Source organism: Sturnira hondurensis, unplaced genomic scaffold (genome assembly GCF_014824575.4).
Source record: "Sturnira hondurensis isolate 20B ecotype Veracruz unplaced genomic scaffold, ASM1482457v3 Scaffold0009719, whole genome shotgun sequence".
In the NCBI taxonomy this organism is placed as follows: Eukaryota; Metazoa; Chordata; class Mammalia; order Chiroptera; family Phyllostomidae; genus Sturnira; species Sturnira hondurensis.
Window position 1 is genome coordinate 10373351 of NW_028082350.1, and position 27983 is coordinate 10401333.

Here is a 27983-nt window from a genome sequence, read left to right on the forward strand (position 1 = left end):
CGCTGGTGGTTGGCGGTGGCGGTGGCGGTGCGGGTGCGGAGCGGCAGGCAGGGATGCGGTTGCTGCGGCTGCTGGCAGTGGCCCTCACTTGCTGCTGGTGGCCGCCGGGCAACCAGGGTAAGACGCTGCGGGGCAGCTTCAGCAGCGCCGCGGCCCGAGACGCGCAGGGCCAACGCATCGGCCACTTCGGGTTCCACGGTAGGTGCGGGGGCGGGGAGAGGGATGAAGGCGAGTGGACACATCCCGCGGGCCGTGCCCCCAGCCTTGCGTGGGGAGCCGGGCCGCCGGGCCGGTTGTGTCACCTGGACTTCCAGTGCCGCCCTCTCTCCGCAGTTCAGCGGCGTCGTGGGATGCATGTATTGCGCAACCCGCTGTCGCAGCCCCCTACACCCTCGTCATCAGCACCCCTTCCCCACTTGTTGATTGTGTTTTGCACCTAAAAGATTGTTTCTCCAACCTCAATATACAAACGTTGTATAGATGACACGCCTGCTGCATTTTTCGAGATCCTTCCCTCCAAGAAGCATCATTTGCTCACTTCTGTTTCAACCTGATTAGGTACATTAAGGCACTGCAATTACGTGTTGTCTTAAGCCCCAGAACATAGATTTCTTGGATCTGTTGCTATTAAAGTTAATTGGATAAAAACTACCTGCAATAAAAAGATTTTGGAAAACAAACAACAACACCTGATAACCTAGTTGTCACTGTAGCTTCAACAGTTTAGTTACTCTGCCACCAAAGGAGTAGATTGATTAGGCCCAGAATTAACTTGAGGCCCAGAATTAACTTGAGGGAAATGCATGTGTGTCCCAGAAGGGTCATAATTTGTGTCCAGTAAAATAATAATACCACAACTATATGGAAATAATGAACTCTGATTCAGAATGCAACTTAAGATATTAACAGGGCCTTAACGTCATTGTTAACTTCTGATACTTTATAATGTAATCAATTTATATAGGATACTTACACTCTCTTTGATACATACTATACATTTAAATTTATTTGAAACGTTTAGTCAAAATGACAATTATAGTAACAAAGATAAAAACAAGAGAATAGAACATCTGAAAACAAAAAGTGAAACAGTCTCCTGCTTTACCCAGGAGTGCGTTTCACCTGCTTTTCACCCAGAGTGCATTTTCACAGAGGCACCTATTTTTTTTGCCCTTTATTTTTGGGCCTTAAATGTATTTGGTGTGTGCAACCAGGCTCATTGGACGCTAGTCTTGCAACAGACTCTGAAAGTTCTACTGTAAAAAATCCCATGTCAAATTTCGTGTTGGGTGTAAAATGTCTACCCCCAAACTCTAAATTTTCTTGCTATTAGCTATGTTTATTATTTACATTAAAAGTATAATTCAACATTAACAGCCATGTTATATTAAAAAAAGAAACTTAGGAAATTTCTGTAGATAGTTTATGAACAGATGTTGAAGACATGTGGAGTGGTTGTAAAATGAGGCAAAAATTAGTGAAAGGTCCACGTGCAGCAGATGTCGCTGTTGAGTCAGTGCACTGGCATCTGTTAGCTGGAGTATAAGGAAACACCGCACACACCGCTTTGGACAATTAATGTGCGTCATCTCCTGCCTTGTGTCTGAATGCGGCATTCATTCTAATGCGATCTACCTAGTTAAGTGAGACTTAAGAAAAATTGTGATTTTTCTAAACTCCCACTATGGTAAGTGGGGGTGTTGAGTTGTCCTGCCATCTCCCTTTTGTGTGAGACCAAACGGATGGATAATTGTGTTTTCCTCTCCAGGTGACCAGGCTCTTCTCTGTGTTAGAATCAACAGCGTAGCAGTAGCTGTTAGAAGAGAAGCGAAACTCTACCTGTTCCCAGCCCAGGAATGGCTAAAGCTGCAGGAAAACAGTCGCAGTGACAATTGTAGTGAAAAATTGTCCAAAGCTCACTTGACAAGTGAGTATAGCCTTTGTTGTATGATTGGATATGTGTTTTCCCTCCTTACTGCTAAGTGCATGTTTGTGTACCAGGGTGTTTCATGACACGGGACACCTCACACTGGGGTGACTTTGTCTAGTACATTTTAAACTGAAGTTTAATGAAACCGATCTTTCCTGTGATCAAAGATGGAATACCTCCCCCCCCCTTGTCATTCAAACTTTTTGAAAATATGTACATGTTATTTATAAGGGCATACTTTCTTTCAGTCAGACTGCTTACAGGTCATGTAATTCATACCGATATGGTGGATAGATTTTGACCCAGGGGCAGCGTGGAGTGAATAACATTTGTTGAATGCTTATTATATGCTAGCACTGAGCTGAAGACTAAACATGTAGTATCTCAGTTAATTGTATAATTTAGCCCAAGTGATGCTGTTTTGCAATGTGTTATTTGAACGTGGGACCTAGTCATGGTGACACAGGAAGTCATTTTGGGATGGGCCAGCACCCCATCCATTGTAAACCTTTGGGTTTGCCTCTAGAGAGCCCTGCTTTTCTATCCTAGTTGCCTGGATCCTTGAACTCTTCCCTTCTCATCAACACTGGCCTGTGCAGTAGGGTGTTAGGCGTCCAGAGTGCGTGCAGATCTTTCTAGTATAGAAATGAAGAGCACGGGCCATGCTGCCCGTTTTGCCTCTCGGAAGTCACGTGTTTGAAGGGGACATTAGGAAGATGAACACCCGTGAGAAAAAATGGAAATTGTCCCTCTTCCCTTTTCGCCTCTACGTTTTCCCCATCGCGTTCTGCATACCGATGAGTCTCTGGATCTTCTTTTAGTCTAGTCAAGGAAAACACTGCCGTTTCTAAACATCCGTTCTTCCTAGTCTTCGCAGCTCCCAGATTCCCTGAAGGCAGCGAGCCAGAATAGGGCCACAAGTCTCCAGTCCTTGCCACCCACTGTGGGGATGTCTTATTTGTATGTGTGAGATGACTTTGACAGTATGTTAAAGAGGTCTGGATGACTTAAGGATTCAAATACCAATGAGGCAGTTACATGAAGGTATGTACCTCCTGCCTGAATTTCAGAACCTGCCTGAGAAGTTCACACAAGTGTTCATTACCTCTCCCTTTATACACCAGTGTGTCCATCTGAGTGTCCTACAAAGACAGGCAAAAACTTCTTGCCCATCAAAACCCTCCTCAGTGTTCATGGTTTTAGGAACTGGCACCACCACCATCTAGGAAACACGCTGGAAACCAGGGAGTCTGTGGACACTCTGCCCTTTGACCTCCCCCCCCCCTTCTGGCCTACCAGTAAGCTGCCTCTAAACATCTCCTGAATTCACCAGATTGCTTCCTCTCCACCCCCACCAGGTTATTCCCGGTTGCCATAATCTCTTGCCTGATCCCTGTCTGCCATCAGAGGAATCTTCCTAAACAGTAGATTTCCTCAGGCCACATTCACTTCCTCACACACCCTCAGCACTTCAGTGGTCTCCTGCTGCTCCTAGGTCAAAGACAGACCCCCCCTAACCGGACCAGCAAAGCCAACAGAGCCTGGGCCCTGCTCGCCTGTCCTCCCCCAGCTTCCCCTCGCAGCACTGTCCCCTCCTGCCTCACTTTTTGATAGTGCTTGTTTAGTTTGAGTGTTCTCCTGGGCCTCTGCTCGGGCTTTTCCTCTGCTTGCTCTTCCTTCCCTCTGACTTCTCCCTCGTCTAAGTTAACACCGGAGTTTTTATAGCCTCTTGTCTCCCTCCCCAGCACTTACTACAGTTACCTCTTTGCATTTTATTTACCTGTTACCAAATCAATCAGTAAGAGCACCAAGGCTCTTTTGGTCTAGTCATTCATTCGTTCATTCATTCATTCATTCACAAGCTCCTCTGTTGTATCACGGATTATGCTACACAAGTGGTAAATCAGAATGAAATAATGACGCTGCCTCAGTCCTTAAGGCCGGTGGGTGTAACGGGAATGAAACACATCAGTGTAGTGTAAAATCGCAGCTGTGATAAGTACTATGAATGGTAGTTGCATGGTGTTATGAGGATGAGAATTTAGGATCCTCTAGTGCTGAGTTAAGTGTTTACTGAGCATTCGTAGGATGAATTATCACAGAGCTTAGTGCTTGAGGGGTTTTCGTTGGTAGGTTGTTTGCTTTGTGTGTGACACCCCAAAGTTCTTTTCTTCCTTTTATTTTTCACTAAAAATTTATCGGGTAGTTTAAAGCTTTGAGCTGTAGGAATGGATTTATTTTCTTGTGCCATGTGGTCAGTATTATACCATGTACTACATACACATAGCTTTTATATCAGTCATAAAATGCCTTCTGTCACGGAACTTAGACATACAGACAAGGGGACGGTATGGGGCGATGGCAAGACTGCTGGGCTGGTAATCAGGGCTCCTGACCTACGAAATCTTCTCTCTGAGCCACACTTTACTTATCTGTGCAACAGGGAAGCTGGACCCGTCTCCTCTAAGGTTTCTGAAAGTCCTAAAATGCCGAGATTCTGATGATGGCTCTGTAGGGTGGAGTTGCATGTACACAAGGCTGTAACTTCATAAAACCTCTTGCTGTCGTTTCTCTTTCTGTTTTTCCCTCTCTCTCACCTACTCCCTCTAGTGGAAGGGTGTTCTGTGGAATTATTACAACAGAAGATCTCAGGAAACAGGAATTTTTGAGGCTTGTTTCGTTAAATTTTGGGGCCTGAGATACATTACGTGTTGGTGACACATAAATCACTTTCTACATAGTTCATCAATTCTTTTTCTAATAACAAATGCCATGTCTTAAGAAAGTCTATATTCTCTAACTTTTATATTAGTTGTCATATTTATAGTATGTTCTTCTTTAGGGCCTTGGCACACTGAAACAGAAAGCATGTTTTTAAATTCACGATGGTGTAGTGGTACCACGTTTTAAATTAACTTCTTGTGGAAATAATTCTCATTTCCTGGCCATTTAATCGGACTTTAGAAATTAACGGCCTTTCACCTACCTGGTAATTAACTATGTAAAACTTTGCTGCTGCTCTGAACTGTGAAAAGACCAGCAGTTTTGAAAAACACCCTAGTATATCACATGTGCCTTACAAGTATATGTTCTCCCAAATTAACGTTTAAGAAATTATTTTTCAGTCTTCCTTTGTTCTCTTTCAGTAATGCCGTAAAACATCAGCTTTAAAAATAGTGATAACATATTTTGTAGGTTTTTTAAAAGCAAGCAAACCAAACATTTAAAAACACTAAAAATAAGTTTCTGTGTAAAGAAATTTAACAAGGAGATTAAGAGTAATTTGCTGTCAGAGTAGAAGACCTAAATACAATTTTGTATATAAAACATGTAGTAATGTCTCTCTACATCATGTGCGTGTGTTTCCTTTTGTACGTTTGGCGTGTTTATGAGTCCTTTAAAGGTGTTGGTATATTATTGTCCCGTGTATTCTTGTTAACTGTATTCGTTTCCTTTTACCATATGATTGAGCAGTTAGCCATGTAACATCATTGTCTGCAATTCAGGTTTTGCTCCTATTTGAGGCACTAATTACATCAGCGTAGAATAGGCGTGCTGTGCCGGAGTCTTTTGTCTTGGAAACAGTACGTACACAGTTTTGTCTAGAGGCTTGCTTTCCACGCCTGCTGGAAAAGGCAGCAAGACCGAACGTGGGGACAGCATCACTTTATGAAGCACTCTCCTGCTTTCATTAGATGTAAATCTGCATAATTTAAAGTGAAACATTAAAAAGCGTATTGGTGGAAATATAAAGGTTAATTTTTATATTGTTTTATCTAAGATAAAAAATGCAAGTGATAGAAAAGCAACATAACAGAGCCTTTATATAATGAAGTCCAAATTATGTAATTTCAAGCTGCACCTTTCAAAAACCTTATTTCTGATCCATGTATTGATTATATGTTAAATTCTTATTAAAGCTCTTTAAATATTTAACAGAAATTACAGTATGTGTTACATTTTTCCAGCTGTGCAGTTAAAAAAAACACACTATAAATGTCAGCTAAATTAAGATAACCAAAATAACAGTGCTATGGTATTATTGATAAAAGCATCTTATCCAGTTTCACTGCTATTAATGAAATTCCCAAACTTAAGTCCAAGTCCTCAAAATTTGAGTCCTGACTAGATATATCAGTATCTCATTTATAAAGACAACCTATAAATAACATTTTTCCAACTTTTTTATTAGGAAAAATTTTAATCATACAGAAAAGTTAAAAGTGTATTACCCCCTACATCTGTATGTATATCCTTGGCTTATATTCATTAATTGTTACCGTTTTGTTAGGTGTGCTTTGTATTTGTGATGCTTGTTTTTGATCAAGCCATATGAAAATAAGCGGTAGGCCCTGGCTGGTGGGGCTCAGCTGGTTGCAGCAGCGTCCTGTAACCAAAGGGCTGCGGGTTTGATTACTGGTCAGGGCAGATACCTAGGTTGTGGGTTCCATCCATGGTCCAGCACGCAGGGCAGACAAACAGTTGATGCTTGTGTCTCACATCAATGTTTCTCTCTCTCCCTTCTCTATGAAGCAGTGAAGGACTGTCCTCCAGTGAGGATTAAATAGACTGGGAAGGAGGGTGGAAGGAAGGGAAGGAGGGAGGGAGAGAGGGAGGGAGGGAGGGAGGGAGGGAGGAAGGAAGGAAGGAAGGAAGGAAGGAAGGAAGGAAGGAAGGAAATAAGCCGTGGATGTTAGGAGCATTTGACCCATCGTATTTCAGTCTACCTTGTGTAACAGTAAGGACATTCTCCATAACCACTTTCTTACACCTAAGAAAGTAAATCGTTTCTTAATGTCCTCCAAAATCTCTCACATATGCGAATCTCCAGTTATTTCAAGACATGTCTTTTATTTATTAAAAAGTTTTTTCTTCAGTTGAGAAGATGGAGACTGGTAGGCACGCTGTGCAGGTAGTCTGGAGTTGAGACTCGGGCCCATCATAACTTACGTTATAAAAATAGTCGACTTTGTTCAGAACCGGACTCTTTACCTGGGATTTTCATACACTGTCGCATTTGCTCCTTACAAGAATCTGAACTAGGTAGGACAGGTGCCTTAGTCTTACTACTGAAAAACGAACTTACAGAGATCACGTAAGTTTATTTGCTAAGTCATAAGGTTGGTAAGTAGTGGGTCTGAGACTTGCTCTTTTAACTCTTCTACTTTTTTTCTTAATCATCGAGTCGGAGACACCACTCTCCTATACCTGTGTGACCGTGTTAGCGAGTGCCTCTTAGGTCAGAATCGTGGGTTTAAATTGAGAAGGGATCTTGCACATCATTTAGTGTTTCTCAGAGGGGGTACTGTTGGCATTTTGGGAGGAACAGTTCCTTTTTGTGAGACTTTGCCTTGGATTTCATGAGGTCTAGCACAGCCCCCTCCAAGTGTCTTCTCAGCTCTTGTGACCAGACTGTCCCTGCACATTTCCAGATGCCCTGGGAGGGAACAGGGCTGCCCTGGATTGGGAACCACTTATCAGCGTGACCACCTTTTTTTAAAAAAACCACCCTTTCTAAAGAAAGGAAAAGGAGAATTAACCTTTATTTAGCAACTACTGTTCGACAGATCCCATGCAGAGTGGCTCACATAACTCAGCCCTTGCATCAGCTCCTCGCTCTTAGTGTGTTATCTTCATCTCACAGATGAAGAAAGTGAGTGCCAGGGCTCACGTCATTTGCCCAAGGTCACACAGAGGGTGAGTACTGGAGCCAGGGTTCACGCGCAGCTGGGTGTGATGCCAGCATTCAGGAGTCCCCTCCGTCCCACCACTGCATAGACCCGACCCAGTGTGACAGACAGCTCCTACATTCTTGTCACTTCTGTGTGTCCGCTTGTAGTGCCTTCTTAAAGAATTGCCCGTTAGAGAAGGACTTTGGAAACTCTTTTGAAGGTATCTGTGAGTCATAGCTGTTAGATATGGTTTTCCAAGTTGAGTGCTCCATTTTAGATTGAACTTTCGTTGATGTTTCCCTATTTTTCTCCCTCTGTTTCCTTCTCTCTAAAAATAAATAAATAAATAAATTTAACTCAAGTCGTTTTCATATATGTCACTGAGATGATGGTATAGCATTGTGAAGGAGCTTGCTGCCCCAGAACTGTACATCAAAAAATCATTAAAATGCTGAATTTGTGTTTTATCTGTTTTACCACAATGCAGTATGTAGACTGCATGTCAGAGAAATGTACACCTGAAACCTGTATGATCTTATTCAGCAATGTCACCCCAGTAAATTTAATTTAAAAAATTTTTGAATGTCACTAACCCACTTGAAAAATTTGAAAACATTTAAAATTAAAATTCAGAGTTTCAGTGAAATCATTCTATTCATTTGTGATGTTTCATAGTACTCGTACAGTGATTCCTTTGGTGAAGTTGCGTTATTTTTCTCTGCTTTATGATTTACAGACCATATGGCAACACTGCAACAGGGTTTGAATGTCTAAGGCTATAAGAATTAAACGAGAGAATTCAAATTTCAGGTTGATTGTATGACTAAAACAATGAATATGTTCGAAGCTTGTGCTTTGAAAGTACTATCTTCTTTTTCTTTCAAGTGACCGTGAATCAGACTGAACACAATCTGACCGTGTCCCAGATTCTGAATCCACAAACATGGCATGTGTTTTATGCAGACAAGTACACGTGCAAAGATGACAAGGAGAATTCTCAGGTGGAAGACATACCATTTGAGATGGTGTTTCTAAATCCTGATGTTGACGGGAATCCGCTTGATCATTTTAGTGCTGGAGCATCTGGTAAGAATATACGTTTAAATACATGTCCCTAATACAGAAAAAGATGAATGCACAAATTATTTCATGTTGTGTTTTTAGAATATGAAAAATTAAAAATAACATGTACAATAGTAGGGAAATGGTAAAGTGAATCTTCCTATAGCATTTTAATAGCTGTACTATTAAGTTCAAAAAGCAGAACACTAAATTTTATATCGTATGATTTGAAATATGTTTAAAAATACAGAGAATAATCAGAAGTACAAGAATATTAACAGATTACTGGTAGAAATTTGGGTAGTTTGATTTTCCTCTGTATATTCTAAATCTTTTTAAAATGGTAAGCTAGCACTTACATAAACAGAAAAATACTAATAAATTGAGGAATCTAAATCGGAGATTCCATGGTCAAGATTAGCAACTGTGCTGCTTTGCGTGACTGTCCTTTTAGTAAGTCGTTCGGGCCGATTTAAGGATTGTGTTTATTCAAGCTTGCCACTATTTTGGGAGTGACCAAAGTTGGAAATGCTTTCCAAAGTCAGGTTTACGCCCATTACATGTCTCATTGACTGTGCACGGTACTAGTGACGGGAGCTACCTCGTCCAGACAGAAATGCATGACTTCCTGTGATTCGTGATAGACATGCCATAAAGTATCCAAACACATTTGTAAATTAGCACAGCAGAGTAAAAATGGAGACCTATAGGACATCTGTCAAAGAAGGGATTCATGAGTCCATTAGCCATTTGGAAGAGTCAGTCTGCTTGGAGAAAAACTTAATCCCATTACATTTCATTCCTGGTCAAGTTGGATGAGTGGAGCCTGGACAGGAGTTGGGGCTACATTATACAACACTGATTGTTTAGTTCAAAATATAAATTGCCAGCAATAGGAAAACAATTCAAGGAGCATGTGTTATAGACAACAAGTCACAAATAACTTAATGTATCAAGAGATCAACTTTTTAAAAAAATATCCTTTGGTCTGAAAAAACATTATATAGTGACAAAATGAGATGCTAAATGTTTCAAAATGGTTAATTCTGAAAAGTTTCTGTGTGTGTAAAGGAAATGACATAAGGTAAGCTACTCAAGTTATTTTTGAATGCGAATGAACTTAGAGGTTAAATTTCACTTAATGGTGGTTCAGATCATTGTAGATTGTTGCGGGAAGTTGTTAGTCCTACTAACAACTTTGTGTTGTTGGTGGAAATGGGGTTCCTTCTCGCAGTAGTGAGAAAAGCTGTTCTGGGGACCCACACGTGGGAAGTTAAGGTGGTGTTGTGGTAAGATTTATTGGGGTTGAAGTGGAAGGATGCCCCGGGTTCCTAGGGTCTCCTCCCTGTCTGTCTCATAGACAGACAGACCAGCTTTGGAAGAAATCCAGATTTGTCTTAATCAGGCCCAGAACGAAGGCCAGTGTCCAGGAATGCTGGGTCGTGCCGAAGCTGAGTCCAGTTCAGCCTCTGCGCTTGTCCGGCTAGCTTAGTCTGTTCCCAGGTGTGTTTTGGCTGGCACTGGCCCAGGCCTGCACTTGGAGTCTGCATGGCCCTATGGCTGCTGTGGAGAGAGAACGTGCGAGTGAACCGGCAGGCACATGTTGTGAAGAGAGAGAGAGAGGGGTTGTCTGTGTTAGGCTGATTATATTACCTAGAACAGGAGAAGGACCGGGCACCCTTTCAAGCTAACTGATCAACTTCCCAGTCTTACTCAGGCTTCTGGTGGATCCTCTGCTCACCATCCACTTTCTAGATCTTCTGGGGTTCTGTGTTCCTTATCCAATTCAATCCAGCCCTTTTCCCAGGCTGGGCTCTGCCCCTTATGGACATTATCTTAGTTCCTACTGTGCATGCCTCAAAGTGGAAGGACCTCTGCCTGCACCTTGTTGGCCAGCAGAGGAATTTCTCCTCCTGTTGTATCTTTACCTTAGTAACCCTGGCTAGTGACTGGTAGCCATCCTTCCTGCCCACTTCCGGCCTCAGGTCCCAAGGGCGGAGGACGCAGCAGTCCCCTGGGGCTGCTGAAGGTATAGCGAAGGAAGCTTATCGTGTGATTCAGCTCCCTAGTTTGTTAGGCTTGATGTTATATTCCCTTTGCCCCCTTTCTTTATTAATATCTAGCTACCTACACTAACAATTGTAGATGATTATTGAAGTTAAGGCAGTGCTACCATTTCTTTTATCTTTCTAAAAGATGTTGGCGTTTTTCACAGTTTGCAAAGGCATTGATGAAGCCCACATCCACTGATGGCATTGGATAGATGGGTGGACTAAGTTGTTTCTAAGGTCCCTTCCAATGAGAAGGCTGCATTACTTCACCTGATGCTTATTTTTAGGACCCGTCTAGGCCCAGCGGAAAGCCCTGCTCTGGAATAGTCACTGCACACTCAGACCCTGCTGCCTCTAGTTGTCAGGGGCTGGTCCTGCCCTTGCACCGTCTGGGACCTTTTGTGTGTCAGGCACCTCCCAGTCCTTGACTCACGCAGGGGAGATTTCAAGAATGAGTTGGAGGGAGAATCAAGCACTTTTTTTCCAGGTAGAGAAAAAGAAAGAGGCCAGGGTGCGGGTGCCGCTGTGCAAGAAGAGAAAGGCGCATGTCCCAGTGGAAACGGGCCAAGGCCAGAGTGCGTTATGTGCATGGTCAGTCAGTTCCTGGGATTTTGTGTGTTTCCAAGGGTCTGGTGTTGTTTCCAAGCTTTGCGGTGGCAAATCCCACCTGCTCCTGGTTGGGAGGAGGCCTTGTTGTTGCTTTCCAGAATCACAGGCATTTGGGCCACTGACTGTTTCCTGTTTGGTCATTCCTGGAGATGGGGTTCTGGTGAGAGGGTGTCAGCTTCTACTTCCTCACCCCACTTGTCGGGGGTTTCCCTCACTTTCTTCCATCCTGCGTCGTAGAGTCCACTCTTCCCCTTGTTGCCTTGCAGGCTGTAGGCCTTTAGCTCAACAGACTGTTTCATTTATTGTATGGATCTGTGAGATGCTGTTGTGTGCTGATACGCTTTTTCTTGCCTCCTTATCCAAATTCCCATTTCCAGTCTCCTTCTACATTTCCAGTTTGACATGTGAACATTGACCACAGACCATGAAGTGATCATACGTGTGCCCTACACCATGCACGAACCACTGCGTGTCAGTCATACTCACCCTGGCTCATCCTGAACCTTCCCTGCATTGTCTAGTATTTTTTCCAACAACCTTAATTACAGTTAGCTTTTTCTTTAGGGTTCACACTAACCATTCTGATTGAGTCCTTAGTCCTAATTTCTTCTGATCTATATTCTTTTGTTACTGACTTTGATTAGACGTTTATACTTAAGTCTAAAATCTGGGGTTTTTTTTTAATGTTAGGATGGGGAAAGTTACATGGGACATGTCATCACCAAAAGTTAAATTAGGTACAAAACCTCATTATAGTACTTATTTTCCTTAAGCATGGGATTCTGTGCATGGCTAATTTATTATCAGAAAGTGCCAGAGTACTCAACAGTATTCGTATTTGTTGTGTGACTGACTTAATTCTTAAAGGTCACATTGTTTTGTAGATTAAAATGCCTGGAGGGCTTAAAATACGATTACTTCTACATTGCCATAAAATGTGATTAATTCTACATCAAAGTCTGCATCAGTGGTTCGTCACCTGTCACTGCGCATGCATCTGGAGAGCTTTACAAAAAATAGATAGATGTCCATCCCTCAGAGACCCACATAGATTCGGTTTGGGGGTGGAAGCCAGGAACTTGTGGGTGGTCAGAGCTCCGAGGTCGATTCTCATGCACAGAACCACCAGTCTCAAAGTCCATACTCAGTTGTCTGGGCAACGTGCTCGTATAGAATAGAGCCTTCAGAGGGGTTTCTCCTGTTCTGCAGCCTTAGGTGTGGAGTTTGTTTTCAGCAAATAAATCCCAATTAGTTCATTTCAGAAACTTTTGCTCATTTGTCTCATTTTCTGCCCTAAGTAGAGAAAATTGATTTGCTCTGCTTTTTATTAAGCACTGACTATTAAACCATGTACTTGAGAGGTTTGAATTAGAATAACCTGGTGCAAATAACTGGTGATTAATGTTATGTACTATTTTGGTTAAATTTTATAAGTTGTTTTCTTTAAAACCATTATGTGTTTTATACCTACCAGACTTTGGTTTATCCTGTATTTTACAGAATTGGTCTAGATTAAAATAATAAATAAATAAAACTAAGGCAAGTTTGATGTCATTTGACAAAATAGTACATAGGGATGTCATGCTTTAAGGCAGAATAAAACTGCTTCTTAATTAAACAAATAGAATTGTGGTTAACTATATCTGTGCTGTTGTTAGAGACCAAGAGAAGAAAGAGCAGGCATCCAGAGGGTTACGTCATTACCGTCTAAAGCGGGCTGGTTTTCCCTGGGATAACATTACAGGTCCTGCCAGCATCTGCCATTTCACTGATGTTACGAGTCCAGGTATGTTCATCCTTTTCTCTCCCCCCTGTGGCCTCTATTATCCCGACAGATTACAGGTTGGGTCTTCCATTTAGCTCTGATAACATGTTGCTAATAACCGGTTGGAATGTTTTTGGCTTAAAGTAAACAGAAAAAAAGTAATGCAAATGGTGTAGATGATAAGGAGATTAATTATCTTACACTGCCAGAATCCCCAGGGCTTCTTCAGGGGGGTTTATTCGGTACCGGTACCGTGGGGCGGTTCCGTCCTGCTACTCTGTGCCTGTCAGCTGTGTCCTTAGGCCCTTTCCCTCCTCTTCCCCGGTAACACGTTAACGGGGCCCCATCTGGGCATCAGGGCTAGGTACTGTCAGCCTGTACCAGCTGTGGACCCCGTACTCAGTCACAGAGTGAAAATAACAAAAAGGGGTCCCAGGCAGTTCCAAAAAGCACGATTGGAAATTGCCCCGCGCTGTGCGGAATCCCCCCTGCAGACGAAGCGCGTGTGCGCCCCCCTGCCGGCCTCTGGGCACCTCCAGTGACCGCGTTGTTGTGTGGGCGTCGTTCACCCCCACCGCATTAGTGCGCCGTTCTGCAGGAGGGGTGGGTCCCGGAACCCGTCCCCCTCGGATACTGAGGGTGATCGATGGCAAACATCAGAAGAGGGAGCCGGGAGACCTTTCCCGGAGGCGCTCTCGTCGCATTTAATTGGCCAAAACTGGGTCACGTGCCCTTGCTACGCAGGCCAGGAGGGAAAAGTAGGAGAAGGTGGCGGAGAGGAAACAGGGTGTTGGCGAGGGTGCTGGCGTTTCTCCGGTCGGTCAGGCCGATTCTCAGGCCGATTCGGGTGCATCCTGAGACTCCTGCCGGAGGGTGGGGCTCTGAGACAGCAAGCACCGTGGACAGGCAAGGGTGTTCCAGGTGCTGCCCCAGACCCAGTGGCTCTCCCCTCCTCGTACCCTCTTTTCTCTGGTCTCCTGCCGGTTTGTTGGAGCCGGATTGTTTGAAGCCTCGCTGTACGTTTTCTTCCTGCTGAATGATGCAATGCTTCTTCCCCGTGAGCTTGTCTTTAAATCTCTACAGTTCCTAATAACGTGTTTGTCACATGCTGCACACTCCTTTACGAGTAGTTGTCTTTGTGTATAGGAAAATTTGATACCTAGTGTCCATCTATTTTAAAATTAGATTTTGATTTCAAAGTGAATATAAAGTGCTTTCTTGTGAAGGATGGTGGCAGAACAAAAGTAAAATTGATAGCTGAAGAGAAAAAATACCTTTTTTTTCTAGAGGTGATTTATTTAAAATAGAACTGAGCGCAGAACTAGCATTTTATCTTTGAAGTGTCTTGTGGGTAGAGTCATGGTAAAAATAATTTATGCAAAAATTCAATAAACAAAGTGTAGGACAAATGACCTGGTTCAATGTATTTAATATATTATCTCAATGAAGTAATTTGTTGGTTATAATGTTAGCTTTTTCTAGAAAATATACTTAATCTTGAGTAATCCTAAAACATTTTTTTGCTGGTGACATATGTCATATTTTCAGAATCTCCCGGCCTATATTATTCCAATTACTCAGTAAACCATCTAAGGATTTTCTGTTTATGATGGGTTTGTAACCTAATGGAGTCTAAAACTTTACCTTATAATGGATATTCTACAAAGAATTATGAATAAATAAAACTTTAAATAGAATGCCATGTTTAATTCTTTCTGCTAAGAAGGAAGATAAAAACCAGAATTTTACAAAGCTAGAAAAAAATTTTACTGACTTACAATCAGCATATTTTCTGTCTTGCTGCATTACTAAACAGTCCCAGGGTTTTTGTCCCGTTGTTTCCAGAGCTGGAATACCTCTTCTATGTAAGCCATTCTGTAAGGGAAAAAATGCCTTTTCTGTTATTTGATCCTCTCCTCCTGAAGACTGAGCTTGCCTTTCACCTGGACTGGACAGTGGACCATCAGCATGTACATAAGTAGAGCAGGAGAGACACCCAGTGGCTGGAATCCCTCTTATCTCTCCCTTTTCTCTCCTAACCATGCCAAAACCATGATTCAGATGGAACTTTTTGTTGACTGTTTTTCCCACAATTAGTATCTGGATTGCTTTTCGAAAGTTATTTTTCATGGAATGGAAATATTCCCTTCCCTGCCTATTGGTGTGGAGTTTACTACCAAGGAGGAAGTGCAGTGGGTTCAGTGTTCACAATTAGAACAGGAGTGATTGCAATTTATACTGTTCATCCACAGGCTCAGTGGAGACAGCTCTGTTCCTGTCTCCTGTCGCTGTATTCCAGTGTTACTCAGACAGACTGCGAAAGCCCCAGTATTGAAGACTGGCTTTAGGTGTAACCAAATAAATGTAAGCCATTACGCCCAAAGTTAGGCTTCTAGCTCATTATAAAAGTTTTCTGACATTTTTGAAAAATGGAGACAGTATTCCAGATAGTGCAGAAAAGAGGTGAGAGAGACTTATCTTGAGGATGCAGGAAGACTCGACTGAAATCTGGTGGGAATTAGCAGCTGCTTAATGACTGGCACCGTTTCTAATATGAAATCTGCACATTTACTTTGTCTTGTCTTTACCACCCAGCTCCTTTTGCTCATTCAAAATGTCAGTGTGCTCAGAAATTTTTCATGGCTCAGGTTCATTTCTTTGGCCTATCCCCATGTGGGCCCCTTTAACTTCAACTCCTGTTGCCTAATTCCCTATTTTGTGGTTTGATTTCCCAAAAGAGTGTGATTAGCCTAGCTTACTTTTGAGAACAAATCATGCTGTTGGCCAATGGCTGTCTTTGGACCGGTAAACCCTCAGTCAGTTGTTGCAGTTCAAGGTAACCATGGAGTGGAGTCATGGCCACCGCAGGTAGGGTTTCCTCGCTGACGAGAGCCGAAGACAGTTCACTTCAGAAGGGGACTCTGGTCACAACGGGTGTTTGGAAGCTTGGGCCAAGGGGAAATGTGAGGTCATGCTATATCCCAGAGCTTCGGTTCTCGTGCCCAGTTGCAGTCAAGGTCACGTGAGGGTTATTGGAACACGGACTGCTGGGCCCCGTGCCAAGTTTGGGTCAGTAGATCTGGGATGAGGCTCAGGAATTTCATTTCTAGCAAGTTCCCGAGTGAGGCTGCGCTGCTGGCCCAGGGACCACATGTTGAGAGCCGCTGTCAGGGCGAGTTTTACTGTTGCTGGCTGACTCAGTCTGCTCCCGTGTCTCGCAGCACAAAGTCCAGGGGGTGAAGAGTCTGGCTAACAATGCTGAAATCACGGTTTCAGTGCACTGTTTTTGAACAAAACTATGGTCTAATGGGCAGTCTTCAGGCTTATTCCTTGACCCCTATACTTTTTAATAGATTGACTTTAACCGGTTTACTTTAATCTGCCTCCTTATAGTTAAAACTACCCAAAAGTATAAAATTTTTAAGTTTCAGTAATTTTCTTTTTTTTCCTCTTTCTTACAAAAGTGAATGCTATGACTTCCGCTAAAAAACAAGTTCTAGAAATACATTAACAGGGAGACTTGAAAGCAACCCGACTCTGTAACTGGCTTGTTTTACTGAAGCAAACTCCTTTCTTCTCTTCACAGGGTTACATGAGTTCTTTCTCCTCCTAGTCCTAGCGTACTCTGTGATTGCTTGCATTTATGCTCAGTCACTGTGGCAGGCTATTAATAAAGGAGGACCCATGCAGATGATTTTAAAGGTTCTGACAACTGCTTTGCTGTTACAGGCTGGCTCAGCTTTGGCTAATTACATTCATTTCTCCAGGTAACTCACAACCACTAAACTGTGTTCATCATTACCTCTAATTAATCCTAATTAGTCCACCAAAATTGTGCTTGATTTGACTGTCAACAATTTTTTTCACGTTTGCAATTTACACTGACCCTCTTCTCTCCAACCCCTCAGTTACTCCAAAAGATGGAATAGGGTGCCTCTTCTGGGAAGTTGGGCAGAATGTGAGTATTTTTCTGAGCCTTGTTTTTAAAACTAAAACTTGCTATCTGTGTCTTGTTTGTCTTTCTGTTTTGTAAGTTGTTCTTTCGTGCTAATACGATTTTTCTATTCAAGGTTGGTTACAAATTAGCATGACTGAAAACTGGGCTACAGATTTAGTTCCCATGTATCTTATTTAGTTTCCTCTTCACTGGCAAAGTGGGTCACTCTTCACTGTTCATGGAGCATATTTATATGCCTTCTTCTCTTTCACCCTCAGTAAAACCTTGGTGACCTGGAGGTTTGCTTCTCCCTGTTTTGCAGATAAAGTACCGGGGCTCAGTGCCAGGCAGCACATTTCCAACTGAGTGGTGGAGCAAGACTCAGAGAGACTCAGACCCGAGTTTCTGACCCCAAGCTGAAGGGGGTTTTTCCATATTTTTAACCCTTCTTTTACCCTTTTTCCTCTGTCTGACCCAGAGCCATAGGGTGTCCTTATAACTGAGCTGACCTCAGAGCTTTAGGGTTTTTTTAAAAATTATTTTTAAGAGGAACTTCTATGAAGTAATTTTTCAGTTAAACACAATGGAAAAAATATTTAGAAGTTTCTCTAATCATGACTTTTTAAAGAGAACTTCATATACCACATCCTATGCCTTTCTCAGTCCCGGAAAACTCATTATGATTTGAAAGACACCGAGAAAGATTCTGAATATGAAACCATTCTGGAATTCACTTTTCCTTGCATTTCCCTATTTCCGTTCTGGTCTCATCCCTCTTTAATAGGGCATCTTATGGTAATCTCTGTAATCATCTCAGACCCACTTGTCCTGACCTTGCTGCCTACTGAAGATTCGAAAATGCTAAAACTTTTTCATTTCCTTGTGAAGGGAATGTGTGTGGCTCCCCCTTGGGCATGAACAAGAGTTGCTTCTCCTTTTTCAACATTGTTAGGAGCCCCGGGTTCTCCCGCTCTCCTCTCTAAGATGACTCAGAATGTTTAATAGAATCATAGAATATTTTCAAGCTGGACAGACCTTAGAAATAATCTAGCTTATGCATTTTAGGTAAGGAAATTGAAGCTTAAAGAGGCAAAACACACAGAAGCCCATCAATAGCAAAGCCATTACAAGCTCAAGGACCCTTGCATGTTAGTGTCTGCTGTTTGCAAAACAGCGTAGTGGTCTGTCTGGCACCCTCACTGTAGGTTAGAAAGAAAAAATCTTTAGTAAAACCGCAGTAAGTCAGTGTTGCTGTTTCTGGTAATTCTGACAGCAGGTTTGGCTAGTGAAATTATTAAAATTAAAATCACAGGATGGGATTTTGTGTGTGGTCTGTGTATTGTACCCACAATTAGTTATTCTTCAACAACAAATAAGCAGTGTTCTGCCTATCCTCAAAGTTACAGCATTACAGCAGCGTGTGCATTATTCAGTATATAAAGAAATGCACAGGGAAATCGGAATGCACAGGGAATGTTTTTATTCCCAGGTATTTGGTTTTCCAAATTAGCAACTTACGTAGGAATGTTTCTTTGCCTATAACTTCTTTCAGTAACTGAATATGTATTTGTGAAACATTGAACAAAAATGACTGACATTTACAGGCACTTAAAATCTGTGGGGAAATAAAACTCTGCTTGATCTGAAATGCTACAACTTTTTGTATCATTCAAATGTAATGACAGTCCATTGTCAGAATTCACTACTATCAATACATAAGCATAAATTTAGAGAATGCAGTTTTAATTTGGATGGCAGAGTAGGGGGGAAATATGGTAAACTGTGTATGAAAAGGTACGTTGTTCATAGGTTTTTGGCTTGACACTTTTAAAGACAAGTATTATATGATAGCTAGTTTTATTTGGTTCTTCAAGAACATCTTTATATAAAAGGAAGTAAAAGTTGTGCACTTCAAAGTTACGGATAGCAATTTGAAAAAGGTTTATTTTGTTAAATTGTGATCACGTTTACTCTAAAATCTAAATGAAAATACTCTGTGGTGAGAAAGAGCCTTTTTTAGAGTCAATAAATACCGTCTTCTAAAATAAATATGCGTGGAACTTGAAGTATTTATAGATGGTTGTTGAACTGGGTGCAGGCAGTGAGTGGGCTGCCTCACCGGCGGCAGGCGGTCCCTGCAGTGTGAGGGACGGCCGCCTGGTGGCGCAGTGCACTAGCGCCTGCGGTGTTTCATGTTTTCAGGACTCGGACACTGCACCGGACGTTACTGCAGCCATGCGTGCTACTGTCGTCCGGTTTCTCATGAATGGTTTTAGAAAAAGCTCTTCACTTTGTGGTTCAGCCATCAAAAAAATTAGCAACTGAGAAAGGAAGGTGCCAGTATGTGTACATGACAGAAATTATATTTAAAATTTGTCTTCTTTAATAAGCAGTGAGGTATAGAGAGCAGGATGATGCAGTTAGAGAAGCTAGGAAAAATGGGAAACACAAAGAGATTTAAAGTTTATCTTAATAAAGATGTGTTAAGGGCATACATGTACATGTACATATATTAAAATAGGAGTAGTACCATTGTTTTCTCTGTTCTCATGAATGTTTACGAATTCTAGTGGCAAACTTTTACTCTTTTACAGTCTTATATATGAATACCTGTTATTTACTGAATTGTATTGGTTCTCTTTGAAAATGGCCATCTTTTGTGGTTAAAAAATAATTATATATTCTCAACTCCAAAAGGACCCCACTCTTGGTATTATGAACAGTTAGTTGACTTTGGTTTTCCTTTCCCATCAGTTTTTGACATCGCTTCCCACATTCAAATGCTATAGCTCCTCCTGAGTCTGTGCACGGGCTGGACCATAGGCAGAATGAAGTCTCAGAGCAGACCTCTGCAGCGGGATTCTACCCCTGCATCCACCGGCATCGCTGTGCTCATCGTCACGACGCAGGTGAGCGTGAGCTCGCAGTGCTTCTGTGCAGGACGCAGAGACGCGCGTTTACACAGCCCGTTTCAGAATGAGACTTGGTACCCCTGAGTAACTTGTGCAGGCGGATTTTAAAGTGTGAATTTACAGACTGATGGATTAAGTAATCTGAATTTTTGTGAGGTACCTGAATTTGAGCTTCCTGTCAGCTTAGTCGAGTGCAATATGTTTCATATTAGGTCAGAGTCTTATTTTCTAGTTAGTGGTTTTCTTTCATATGTTATAACATGTATCAAATACTCAGAATTAAATGAGTGAATCTGTGCATCTGAGATTCACCCACTGGCAAGAATCTTTAGGTTCAGTTCTATACTTTATACATGAAACAACTCAAGGGAATATCTGAGATCAAGAAAAAAGCAAAATGTAGAATAAAAAAATGAATCTTGTCTTTGTTCATGAAAACCATTACAGAAACAAATTTGGTCTTCTTTTTTTTTAAGATTTTATTTATTTTTAGAGAGGGGAAGGGAGTGAGAAAAACAGGAAAAGAAACATCAATGTGTGGTTGCTTGTCACACACCCCCCCACTGGAGACCTGGCCCCCAATCCAGGCATGTGCCCTGACTGGGAATCGAACTAGCAGCCCTTCAGTTTGCAGGCCAACACTCAATCCAGGGCTAAAGTTGGTCTTTTAGAAAGGCCCTCTCTGCCTTTTTCCCCCCATAGCAACAGGCCGAGATGTCACCTGGGATCTCCACGTGCCTGTGTGCTGTGGATTCATAGAAATTAAGGAGAAAGGTACAAACATAGAAATTGGTACCGAGTTTGTAACCATCATTGACTTTAGATGAAAATGAAATACACCCGTGGGCTCTGTAAAGGACATTAAGTACATACAGTGCAGGGTTCATTAATGAACGGCGAGGGCTGTGCCTCATTCTTCTCCGCACCTCTGGGATTCGGCAGGGACAGCAGGTAGTGGTTGCGGAGTGAAGTGGTCGTGCGGAATCGGCATGACCGGTTGTAGACTGTAGTGCGGGTCGTGGTACTGAGGAAGGAGATAACGCTGCGGAGGACAGGCTGACGAGAAAGAACCGGATTAGAAGTCACTAAATAAGGGCAAGATTCTACCGACTTAATGTTTCTGATTTGGGATGTGTGGACGGTAGTGTTAGAATCTCATTTCTCAATTAAAGGCTGTTTTAAAAGTTGAATTTTTATTATTTCTTTGTAATTTAAATTCATTACCATGGACAAATGCAAATTAAGAGTCAAGGTTCTGACACTACCCTAGACTGTTAGGTGAGCGTTCGTGGGGAGAACATTAGACGGGGCCCTGGTACGACAACCCAGACAAGGCGAGTGCTGCGGGCGACCAGAGACTGTCTGAATGCATGCATACATGTTACAGGCCACGTATTTGTACACGTATGTGAAAATACGGGCATTTGAACTGTAAGAAAGTGAGTCATGGGAATCGGTAGGGGGTTTTTCTGCTTTATTGGGGTATTACTGACAAGTGGAAATTGTGTGTATTTAAGGTGTACAACTTGATGTTTTGATGGACATATCTATTGTAAGATGATCGCAAATAAATTCATCACCTCACAGAGAGCAGGAAATGGTAATTCCATGCTATGCACTTTTTTGTTGTCAAGTTTAGAAACGTAGGGTAGGAAATCAGTGGGTGTAATTCAGTGGAAGAGGAATGTTTTCAGTCTTAGGGAGCAAATATTCAGTCCAACAGGGAAACCCACGTGTCCCAGATGGCAGAGGAGCTCGCCAGTCACGAACGGTAGCAAGACTAGAACTGGTGTAGAAGCTCTGAGAATGAGAAAAGGAAGAGGGTGCTGGAATACTCCCTGGAGGCTAAGAATTGGAATTAACACTTCAGTTTTGATGCCCACTTTTTGGAAGCCACTGAAGATGCACTTCTGAGGTCTGAGTTGGTATGAGAAAGCAGCACAGAAGGCTACTGACTTATGATGGTAAAACCATTAGATTAATTTATGTATTTAAGTGATTGGTGTTGGGAAAGATGGAGGGAATGTGGATGCAGATTCCTAGTGAATAGCAATAACCAGAGCAGCTTGCTGAGTGTTGTACTGTTACAATAACAACATGGGAGAAAAACCACTGAGGATAAGTAACTGCGCTCCTAGTGAATATTAAAAATACACTCTATTTTACCCAGGGAGGTGACCATGGAGAAAGAATAAAATCTGAAATTAGCAGAAATCAGCAGTTCTGACTTGTTAATTTCTGGGTCACAAAAAATATTCAGATATTTGAAAGTTACCTGGAGATAATACACTTGAATGCAGAACAGTTTGATTTCTAATAAGGTGTTGAAATAAGAAAAAGATGGATTTAGAAAAAATTTCCATTTGTTCTCTTAATCTTTTCCCTTATTGCCACCTTCACGGATGTCTTACTCGAGTCACGTGAGCAGCGGAGTTCTGTATCTTCAGTGCGTGGTCTTGTTTGATAATCCAGTTTCTCTACCGAGGGGGTCAGCAAAGAAGGAACTGTCCCTTATCGATTGACAGCTTTATCCTCTGATGAATCTTAGAACCTCGTAGAACATTGATGTGTGTAAGGGGATGTTTAAAGGACTTGGGAAAGTACTTCATTGTAAACAGGTGTGACTTTTTTTCTGTAAGTGTATTTTTTTTTTTGGCAGAGTATTTTGCTACTTTGGGAGCAGTTTGAAGACACCAGTCCTCACAGCCACTATTCCCACGACAACTTGGCAGGGACCCTTCTCCTCCTTCTGGGGGTCTGCCTAGCGCTGTCCTCAGGCTACGGCCTCCACCAGATTGTCACGGTGGAGAGGAGCAGCCTGAAAAGGGAGTTCTGTATCACCTTCGCCAAAGTAGGGGTCTTCTGATCGTCGGCTTCCTTCTGCCCCTTTAGCAAGCACACGCAGGCAGCCACTGGCCAGCCCCCCATCTCCCTTCCTCCCCGGCCTGTGAGAGCGGGTGGCATTGTCCCCATTTTGTAGAACCCACGGGACAGTGTTTCCCACTTTTGGCAGGTCAGTTTTGCCTGGCCCATGATTCCTTTACCAGTGGGGATTTTACATTCTTCTGTAGTATCAGAATTTTAATTTTTTAAACAAATTAGAATGCAGTTTACATTTTCTATTAAAAAAAGTTTTCTGACTATGACTAGAGAGAGTTCCTCAGAACCATGCGGTGCCCTCCCTCTGGGAGGCGCTCTTGTTGGCCTGAGCAGGTGGGCACTGCAGGCCCAGCTCCACGTTGGCCTCAGCATCTCACTGCACCCGCGTGCGATGTCCACCCCATTCCCCGCTCCATGCCCTTGGTGTGGGAGCGAGATCTAAAAGCAATTTTTTTTCTAGATCCATTTCATAAAGGAAAAGGTCAGGAGAGAGTGGGGGCAGTGACATTGCAAGCGTTTCTCCCTAGAAGGTTTCTCTGTCTGGGTGAGAGGACCCATACTCCCTCACCCGGCCACCTTACGTGGCGTTCCGATGAGCTGGTCTCTGTGCAGTCTGAGGCAGCCGTGGGGGCGGTGGTAAGGGGGCCAGGTGCCCTCCCTGATCCTGGTGCGGAGCACGGCCAAGCTGCTGCCGCAGCCCTAGAAAGCACCAGCCAGGCCAGAAAATGCCGCTTCACTTTTGAAGTTTTTACAGGGGTAGCAGTGCTGATTGTTTGAAAAGTGAGTATATAGTTAAGGTTTTTAGAAACTAAGCTTCCTCTTTTGTTCGATGCATAAAACATTTTCTTTGAACTTAAATTATTTTATATGTTATGATTTCACTTTTTGAATGTGTTCAAATGTTCAAAAGTATTGATAGAGTAGCAAAACATTTCTTACCCTCTCCCATCTACCCAGTTACCACCACCTCAAAGAGTCCCTGCTCTCTCCATTTACCCTTCCAGAGAATTTTTAATGCACATTCCTATGTATTTCCCTCCAATTTTACGTAAATAATAGCATACTAAACACATTTTGCTGCATTTTTCCTTGACTTTAATATATACGAAGTATCTCGACAGCTACTACTTATTAATGTACTACTTTATTTCAAATTTAACCTTGGAAAACAGAGTACATTGCCATGGTTTGGGGAAAAAGAGAAAACAGATACCTGAAAGGACAGTGTTAAAAAGTCCCCAATGTCACTCGCCCGGCCCCTCTGGCTTCTGCCCGCACAGCCCGTGTGCAGGTGGCTGCCTTCAGTCACTGTGTGTGTTCTTGCAGCGTCTCTGTGTGTGTGTGTGTGTGCGCGCACAGTCTTACTTTCCACAGAAATACACAAGTGCACTTTGGTTTTCTCAGTTACTGATTTGTTACTTATTTGCGGTATGTCAAAATGTCTGTGTAAAAGATACAAGATTTGGAAATTAAACACTCTAGAAAATGTCCATTTGATGAGAAACAAAATATTAACGTCACAGCAGCAGCAGATTACTTCTGCATTTTTTCTAAAGTTCTACAAGTTCTCTAAAGTCCAACTGAGGTCAGTCAAGACCTCTGACATACGCTACTTTAGTTTTATCCGGAACATTCTAAAAGGAAAGCTGCAGCCACACTTGTCTGACTCGGTTTCCGTCTGTTTCGGGGCCGTGTCCTGTGGTTTTCGTGCCGTCCAGGGCTTGCATGTATTTCCGTCCTGTGTAACGACTGCCAAAGAGATAAGGTGAGGGGTGTAAATGACCAGAATGGTTTTGGGTAGTCTTTACTGAGCCTGTTTTTTCCTCTCAGAGGCTTCTTGGGTTCTTTCCAGTAAAACATTGAAACAAAATATTGAACTGGTGAGTATGTAATTTAGAAGTTTAAAATGTGAAAGACAAAATTTTCCATTTAGTTTATGAGCAAAATGATGGAAAATAGCTTTGTTATTCACATTTTAGCCTATTTTATAATGCCGTTTTGTAAATCAGAGAATTTATAACACATCTTTGTTGTTAAAAATGGCAAAGTTCTGCGTAATGGTAAAAATCCAGATAGAATTACAAAACTCAGTGCTATTGCTGTAACACCCTGACACCGCCGTGCCGCGGTCCAGGATGCGCGTTTCGACTGCGGTGTGCACCCCTACCCTGGTAGGCGAGCGGCCCCGTCATTTCCACGTGGAGCTGGGCGGGAAGCCCATTAGGAGCGGTGCAGTGTGCACCTGAACGCACGAAGTGTCTCGAGCCTGGCATGTTTACAAAGGGTAAATGGATCGGAAGGTAGTCTGCAAAAATGGAGGAGCGACTTGGGAATTTCTCAGGGGACTTCTGGAGTGCCCTTCGGTGTGGGCGGGGTGTGTCGCCTTCCTGTTGCTGGAGGGGCGAGCACCCACCTTCTTCCTCGTTGTCTGTGGCCCGGCACCGGAGGGTGGGTGGCACAGCGAGTTACTCTCCTGTGTCTTATTTGGGCGTCTATAAGCTGTTCAGAGAATTTCATCTTCGAACAATTCCAGTTCTGAACATTAGCCCTATTTCTCTATGGGAAACGTATTACAAAATGCGCCCAAGGTAAAGATGGAGAACAGGGTGTGTGTATATACAGGGTGAGGCAAAGGTAGATTTATGGTTGTGAGTACACAAAACACATGGTTCATTCTTGTTATTTATCAACTCTAGTATTATTTTTCCATGTGAACAACTGCAAATCTGCTCTTACTCCCCCTGCCTGGGCATGTAAAGCACAGTGTGTATCGGTTTGTGATCGATTGAATTTCTGGTATGGCACGCAGTGAAATCATTCTCTTTCTCGCCTTTCCAGGTTGTTACGACAGGCGTCATCCTTTGCCAGTCCGTCTCCATGGTGGTTCTGTACAGACCCTTTCTGTCCCACAGCCTGTACTGGGAAGTGTCCTCGCTGTCCTCGGTGACGCTGCCGCTGGCCATTCCCTCTGGGCACAAGGGCCTGCCTCACTTCTGATACTGTTTTCTTTACAGGAAGAGCGAACAGAGTGCAATAAGGATCCAAATTCTGACTTTATTGTTCATACTTATAGTATGAAAACTTGAACATGGAAAGCAGAGCGTGTTATTTATACGACTGCATTAAAGCAGTGCCAAAACTGAAAATGTAAAAATGAAACGTTTTGAAAAATACTTAACTTTAAAGAAAGAGTAGGGTTATAAGGTGATTTATGCAATTTCCATGTGGAAATAAAGATGAAAAGAATTATATGATATTTTGGTAAGAGATTCACCACTTATAATGCCTCATGACAAATAGGTAACTCAGGTTTGAGAGTCTTATAAAAAGTAATCAGTTAAATGATTACTTGCTTATACATAGCTAACCGAAGTCCAGCTACGGAGTCAATGTAGTACACTGATCTGAACTGCTTTTTATGCTTTAAAGAAAACGCATTTCACATTGGAGTTGAAAGGAATTGAAAGTGGAACTGCTTCAGAAAATAAATACCAGGTATATTGGTAGTTGAATGAATAAGCGTTTGTTTATTTGTGGGTGGGGTTTTTCTCTGCTTTCTTCTATCACTTTGGCTCTGACTCGGGTTTTACTTTGATTAGCAAAGAGTTTTTGACAGTTTATGAAAAATAAAATTAGATACATTCTATGTGTTTTAAGGACAAAGGGTGTTAAAATCTGAGTATCTAGGTGAAAGGACAAGCAGGTTTACATGTTTAAAAAGAAGAAAAGAGTGCTGTGTGATAATGTCACTAAAATTTTAATCCCAGTATAATTCATTTCTCTTAACATTGAATCCCCAATCATAATTAAGCCATATATACAGGTTAAATTAACAGAAACATTTCACATAAATGTTGGTTTCAGTCGTCAACTACCCACAAATTCCTGCCCAAGGATACTTAATCGGGATTAAATTTTCTATGAATAATTGAAAAACAAAATACTCACTGGATTTGTTCTAATCCGTATTGGCACTGGACTCTAAGTGGTTGCCATCCTGAAACTTCTGTAATAAAGCCATATCCTTCTGTGCATGCGGTGCCCAGCGCTGAGTGTGGTGCCCAAGTGCCCTCTGTCCCGTGCCTGCGGAAGGACTTTCTGGCTGGTCGTCAATGCCTGCTGGAGAAAGCGCGTGTTCCCAGTAGTGACTGACTGGAAGTGACTCTGTTTCCCGTTGTGAGGTTGTTCGGGTCTTTTCATTTTTGCCTCTGGCTTATTTTTTAAAACGTCTTAAACCTACTTTCAGAGGTATTACATTTTTAAGTAAGAAATGGTGCGCTCATCTGGTCATTAAACTTTTTAATTAAGTAGTGAAAGTAATGTAGCACAACTTAAAAATATCCATGGCTACCTTTACACCTAGTCTTACTGGAAATGAATAGTATTGTACCATTTTAAAGGCGAAAATATATTTATTTTTGACTAGTGACTAGTGAAATGTCAAAGTGACAAAGTTCAGCCTGCTCATTAAATCATCTCGAACAGTTCTCAGTTCTTTGTAAATTATCTGATAAATGAGGTTCAGACTAGAAGTCCCGGGTATATTTTAGGCTTACGTGATCTGCCGAGTGGTCATGACCTTTTCTTTGCCCTCATGTCACTAATTGTCTCTTGCGTTCAGCTCAAGTGCAGTTCATTTCAGCTGATAAAACAAGGGAAGTGTTTTCATAAATTTTGTGAACTTGCAACAATGGGAAGGGAATGATTTTCATGTTACCTTACACAAAGAACATAGAAACTGTAATCAATATATATGCAGTATATTCCTGTGCTTGCATTTATGAAACTTTAACAGGTGTTTTTACTTTGTTTTTTAACTTATGGTTGAATTTGCTGATAATTTATTTTGTTATTCAAGAGCCATTGTTCAATGAAGTAAAACAGTTGTTCATAACTAATGTATAAAAGACGTGTTAATAAAGTTTAGTAAAAAGAGCTCAGACTTACGGTTCATAAGTCACGGCACAGCATTCCCCTGTTCCTGAATGTCTACCTGGAGATGTGTGACTCCAGATTACAGAAAGATGAGTGTATACTCAAAAAAGATCAAAATGTTTCTACTTTCTGTCAGAATAATGGTTTTTTAAAATTTATTTTTATGTTTTTCTTAAAGAAGATGAATGGTCTGTCCAGAGCTCTTTTTTTTTTAAAAAGGCATTTTGGCG

The 27983-nt window shown here is 42.1% G+C and overlaps 1 protein-coding gene across 1 annotated transcript; it reads left to right on the forward strand.

The window, feature by feature from the left end:
- GPR180 (G protein-coupled receptor 180) lies at nucleotides 1-27753 on the forward strand. Its single transcript, XM_037057555.1, is given in 9 exon segments — nucleotides 1-198; nucleotides 1769-1927; nucleotides 8488-8688; nucleotides 16676-16856; nucleotides 16998-17047; nucleotides 19781-19935; nucleotides 22598-22788; nucleotides 24505-24583; nucleotides 25657-27753. Coding segments are annotated over 9 exon segments (1320 nt in total). The 5' UTR covers nucleotides 1-53; the 3' UTR covers nucleotides 25816-27753.
- Nucleotides 27754-27983: the final 230 nt, after the last annotated feature.